Source organism: Geospiza fortis, unplaced genomic scaffold, assembly GCF_000277835.1.
Source record: "Geospiza fortis unplaced genomic scaffold, GeoFor_1.0 scaffold188, whole genome shotgun sequence".
Taxonomy (NCBI): Eukaryota; Metazoa; Chordata; class Aves; order Passeriformes; family Thraupidae; genus Geospiza; species Geospiza fortis.
In genome coordinates, this window is record NW_005054337.1 from 131,007 (window position 1) to 136,922 (window position 5,916).

General features: G+C 55.2%; 1 protein-coding gene across 1 annotated transcript in view; it reads right to left on the reverse strand.

The window, feature by feature from the left end:
- Window positions 1-624: 624 nt before the first annotated feature.
- Window positions 625-5,916, reverse strand: part of RBBP8NL (RBBP8 N-terminal like) — a 13,534-nt gene continuing 8,242 nt past the window's right edge. Inside the window, 7 exon segments of the mRNA XM_031058035.1 lie at window positions 625-1,217; window positions 2,365-2,485; window positions 2,805-2,866; window positions 4,822-4,930; window positions 5,321-5,381; window positions 5,383-5,487; window positions 5,761-5,914. Coding sequence (XP_030913895.1) covers window positions 1,099-1,217; window positions 2,365-2,485; window positions 2,805-2,866; window positions 4,822-4,930; window positions 5,321-5,381; window positions 5,383-5,487; window positions 5,761-5,914 — 731 coding nt within the window. The 3' untranslated portion in view covers window positions 625-1,098.

The following is a 5,916-nucleotide window of genomic DNA, read 5'->3' on the forward strand; positions in this document are numbered from 1 at the left end:
CGCCCGGCTGGTGATGCGAGGCTGCCCTGGGCAGTGCCGGGCCCTCCCCCGCAGCCGGGGCTCTCTGAGCGGGGTTTTAGCGTTGTGGAGATGGGAAGGTGCTACGAGCAAAGGGGGCTGCTCGTGGCTGGCTGTGCTTTGCCTTCGTTCTTGTGAACGGGCAGAACAACCACGTTGAAATAGAAATAACTGCAGGTGAAGGGAAAGTGGGAGTGCAACATAGCAGGAATTGGCTCTGGCACTTTGTTGGTCTCTGTTTTGTCCCTGTTCTCTCCACCTGTGTGCCAGGAACAGCCCAGCCTGGCTCCTGGATCGATGCTGTGAGCAGGGATGCTCCCTGCAGCCCTTCCCATCTCATCCCATGAGAGAAAGATTACTACGAACAGTTTATCCCCGTGAAAAATAGCTGCCAGCAATGCTGCCAAGGTCAGTGTGAGCTCTGCTGTGAGCTGCAGCTGGGTCTCACTCACTGACCTTTTCCAGGACACACTGGGGAGAGGGAGCGCCCAAACCCAAACACATCCCCCTGTCTGCCCATGTACTTGTTCCTCATTTAACTAGAAGACAAAACCACGGACTTTCCCCAGGTCAGACAAGACCCACACGTGTATGAAACCTGGGTATGGATTTAATTGAAGCAGGTTTGTGCATGGGGCTCTGCAGTGTTTGGTTTGGTCACCACCCCTCAGCCAGCCACTGGGACATCCTTCATGAGGAGAGGATGGTGGTCCGTTCTCCAAGTGTGAAATCCCAGGGATGGACACGGTTCTGATGCAGGGTGAGGGTTCCAAAGAGACATCTCCTCTTCCCAGCTCCAACCTGAGGGTCTGCTCTGGCACAGGGCTGGCATCACTGACTGTGGGGCTCCACCAGCAGCACCTGGCTGCTCCAGGTGTCACCTGCATGGCTCATCCTTGCCCAGCCTCTCCTGTGGCACTGAGTGAGGAATTTCAGGGTGCTCTGCTCACAAATGAGTCCTTATGAATTCCCCACTGCCTGGCCCAGCATGACAGGAGGATTCACTCTCCAGCATGGGTGGGATTCTGAGGTCTCTGAGCTCTGTCCTTTGGTCTGCAGTTGCTCCATCCTGCCCTGCTGTTAACTGTCCTTGGAGGGATCACTGTGGGAAGCAGAGCAATTCTCCAGTTCCTTTGTGATCCCCACTGGGCTTTGCTCCACTTTGATTTTCTTTTTTCCTCTCATTGACTTCTTAGATCCTGTAAACAGCCAGATGACAGCAGGAGTTAACCACAGAGAAATGGATTTACACTTCTGGAGTCAGCATGGCTTCATCCCAAAACAGGGACAGCACAGGAGGAAGCAAAGCTCAGCACAGGAAAGGAGAGCAAACCCTCACATGTGAGATGTGTGGGTATCCAGGGGAGGCTGTTATGATCCTGGACACAAAACAATGTGAAGGAGAAGCAGGCAGAGAATTGATCTGATGCAGAAGTGTCCCTGACAGGGTACCCAGAGCAGCAAGATGCATTCTGTGGATTTCTCCCTGTTCCAGTGTGGTTCATGGCTCACATCACATGCTGAGAGAGGTGCTGTGCCCCTCCATCACTCCATTCCTGCCCCAGCTGCACCCACCCCTCACTTGGGACATCCCCACCCAGCCCTGGAGGGTTAAATGTGTCTGCCCTGGGCTGCACAGCACAGCTGTGCTCCTCCCCATTGCTCCAAGTGGCTGTTCTGTACAGCAAACCCTCTTGTCACCCACCTGTGCTGCTGTCCCCTGAGTCAGCAGGGCCCTCTGAAGACCAGGCTGGTAAAAAAGCTCCCTTCAAGCTTAAGCAACAGCCCTCTCTACATTTATGGTTGGGCTAGCACTTGGCTGTTTTTACCACCAGGACAGAGTGGTGAGCAGTGGGGTTTTCTGACAGAGCATTTTTTAAGGCCTGACAGACAAACTGTCTTATCCTTGCCCTTATCAGGAGCAGTTTTCTGCTTGTTCACCTGGAGGGAACATGGGTACAACACATTCCTCTGTCAGCAGGGAAACCTCCACAGGCACACTGGAAGATCAACAGAAGTGGCAGGAACCTTTCTCTGACTGTCAATAACTCACCCCTGGGAATTTGGCCTTCCCCAGTCACCACCTCCCTGACCAGATAAGCAAACACAAGGGGCTAAGTTCTGTTAGCTTAGGTGCTTGGGGTGCTCTCCTGGCCACCCTGCCCAGGCTGTCCTGGCTAACCATTAGCTGGGGCTCCTCTGTCTGGAGAAATGAGTGTTGCAAAAACACGGCTCAGAGGAGAACCCTCCTCTGCCCTGTCCTGGGGCATTTCTCACAGGAGTCCCTCTGGAAGCAGCAGAAGATGTAGCCTTGAGCTGATGCCCCGAGGAACTTCTCCTCCTTACCTTTTATCCAGGGATCCTGTCCTCTTTTTCTCTTCCTCTGCTGCACATGAACTTTGTCTTTGGTGCAAAAGTATTTCCCGTCAGCCTCAGCTTCTTGTAGGATCTCATCTTCATACTTCTCCTACACCAAGGAGAAGAACAGTCAGTCTACAAAGCACCCAGGCTTTCCCAGGGAGCTGGTGGCTTTGCCAGGGACCTTTGTGACCATTGCTATGGAGTGATGACAGATGCTAGTGCTCATAAAGACCTGACTGGCTGGGAAGAGTGGCACTCCTGCCCCTCAGCAGCAAGTTGTGCAACAGGGTGGGAATGAGGTTTGGCACCTGGTGCAGGAAGAGCCATCACCTTCTGGAGGGAGCTTGGGCTGGGACAGCCTGTCTGACGTCTCTGGGACCCAGCAGCTGATGGCTGAGAACAAACAAACAAACACACAAACCAACCTCACTGTCCGTTGTGTCTGGCTCATCGGACTCTTGCTTCCCAGACTCGGCATCATTGTCATCTAAAGAAACACAAAAAGAAGTTTTTTTGGCTGGTGGCAGGCTTGACAAGCTCATGAGCAGATGTAGAGCCACTGGCTCAGGCTCACAGAGCCACTGAGGCAGAAAGCAGCTTCAGCAATAAACTGAGCTGTGAAGCAAAGGCACTGCAAGCTTCGTGGCCTGGAATGAATGTTTAGGAGTGATCCAACAAGACTGTTGGGAAACCAGCTCCCAGGAAAGCTGTATCCCCTGGACTTTGCTACACCAAGGTCACAAGAGCTGTCCCAACATCTGTGGCTACATACAGGAGGGAAACTGGGGGTATTTAAGCCCCACATTGCACCTTCCTGTTTGAGCCCCAGGTGGGGAGAAGCATCTTGAGGTGAAGAGGCCAAAAGGGACAATCCCATCTCTGCTGCTGGTTCAGTCAGCAGCTCTTGGCAGGGAATGTGTGCTGAGGAGCAGAGGAAGGAAAGGCAGGGGAGATGCTTCCCTTCCCTTCCCAGGAAAAGCATTTCAGTGTGCACAGCCCCTGGGGCCACACAGCCCCAGACATGTGCCTGCACACACCCCACCTCTGCTCACACTGATCTCCAGGGGCTGGGGCCAAGCCCTGCTGGTGGTGGTGGCATCACCCTGTGTGCACACACAGTGACACCCCTCAGCTGCCCATGGTGGGCACAAAGGGCTGTGCCCTCTCCGGAGGGGCAGGGGCACCCCCAAAGCTCAATTCTTGTTGCTCAGCACACGCAGCTCTAGCCAGGATGGAGCTCAGCAGGGCAGCCCCCTCCTGCTGCCCCTGCAGAGGTGGGAGAGCAGGTGATGCTGCTTCCAGGCACTCCTGGATTCTCTGTAGCCTGATCCCATCCTCACCTTATCCTTCTGCAGGTTAAGGTTCACTAGAAAGTGCAGAAGTATTTGTGTATTGTTTCCCTGGGCTTTGTGTCAACCTTAAGGTGAGAACTGAAGAAAGTCCTGTATTCCCACACCCAGAATGTAATCAGCTGAAATTCTTCTGCCATGATGATATCTCCTTAGCATGTAAATCACAGAGGACTATTTTTTTTTTTTTTCTCTCCACTGTGAAAAATCCTGCTCTGGAGAGTGTTCCCAAACCACTCCGACACGCCCAGACCAACTAATCCAGGCGAGCTCAACTTTCTGGCCAAGCCAGTAAGGCTGGTACTGAGCAGCAGACGTGCTTGCCACTCTGATCCCCATGGCTGCTGCCTCCCACCTGCCTGGACAAACCTGGCACCTGTGTCCCTGGGGGTCAGGCAGGGAGAGAGCCTTGGGAGGGCTCTTGTGGAGGGTGGAGCAAGGGAAGGAAGGAAACCACCCTGATCTACCTGCTGCAGGTTCCAGCATCCCTGGCTCTGTGCTCAACCCTCTGTGCTGTGTCATCACAGGACACGCTTTGGAGCAACAGAGATGGTTCTCCAGTGCTAGTCCTGCAAACTTGCATTTTCCCCATCTCTTCTGGGACATTCTGAGCTGCTTCTTCCCTGAGAGGAGTGGGAAATGCTGGAGCAGCACCATTGTCCTGTTGGTGCTCTTTGTGGAGTGGGCTTTGCAAGAGGTCGGAGCTATGCTGACTCCTCAGCTCCTGGAGAATTCCATGCAGGTTGCTCTGTGAGTGTCCAAGGACACCCCAGTGCTGAGCCCTGTCTGTGCTGGACACAGACACTGGGCTTCTCTACAGAAAAACCAGGATTACTTTCTCCCCATTCATACTGAGCCTGAATTGTGGACGTATCTAGGGTAGAAAACTGAGCTCTCAAGGACAGAAATGCGAAACCTGAAGTTCCCCCAAAGGCCCAGAAGAGCTGGGAGGCAGGAGCACTTGGTGCCTGGAAGGTGGGATTGCAGGTGTGTGCAGGGCCCAGCAGAGAGCTCTGGGCTGGGAAATGCCCTCACCAAAAGGCACCTTTCACTCCTGCCTTCTCAAATGTCACATTTGCCTGGGGCTTCTTACCTGCATCTCCCTTCTGTGCACCGACATCCCGCCTCAGCCCGGCCTCAGGAGGGGCCTCTGGGTCACTTGGTGTGGAGCTGTTTGTCAGATATGCCCGTGAAAGCCTGAGCTGTGGGACACAGGGACACAAACACCGCTGTCGCCAGGCAGGAGAGGACTGTCCCCAGCCCTTACTTGATGACAGTGACACGCACAGGGACGAGCATCACAGAGATGCTCCTGTGCACTGTGGTGTGTTTGCAGGGAGCCCAGCACCCCCTGCAGCAGCCTGTGGGAGGGGGCACAGGCTCTGCCTGCCCTTGGGCATGGATGGAACCCTGGATGGGCATGTGGAGTGAGAGCCAGGGCTGAGCAACCACGGCTCTGCCATGTGCAAACTGGCTTCTCACACACCAAACCCATCCTCCCGCAGTGCTGCTCATAGCAGTCCCAGCAGCAGAGCTGGGCACCCTGGGGTGGGGAAGGGGCTGTAGGGGATGCCAGCAAGAGCTGTACTCACCACAGCTTCCTCCTCCTCCTCCTCCTCCTCCTCCTCCTTGGCAGCACCGGGGAGGGGCCAGCCCGCGGCCGGAGTCGGACAGGTCCAGCGGCGCGTCCCCATCCTCGTCCCTCGCCTCCTTCACCTTGGCTCGCAGCTCGGGGAGCTCCCTGCCCCGCCACAGCTGCCTAGAGAACAAACGACTCAAACTCTAATTAACTCTAATGGTTTATAAAAACCATTAGAGTTGTAAGCCAAAGATTGAAGACTAAACCCCTTCTTAGATTTACCCCACCATCCTAGCTCAGGAAGAAAGGGTTCAAACCCTCCTCTCCAACTCCCAAAGCTGGCATTTTTAACTAAACTACTTCTGACCCTTCCACTAAACAGCCCGAATCGCGCCCCGAGACAACCCTCGCACCAGCTCCCACACCACAAACAGAGTCAGCAACAATCCTCACCCCTCTTCCTCCCCATCCGCAGCATCCTCCAGGAACACCCTCTCCTCCTTGCACCCCGCGGCCATGCCCAGCCATGGGGACAGTGGCCGCCGTCCCGCGCGTGTCTCGGTGTCACCGTGCGCCCGCTGGCCCGGCCGGGCCCGCCCCCGCAGGGGG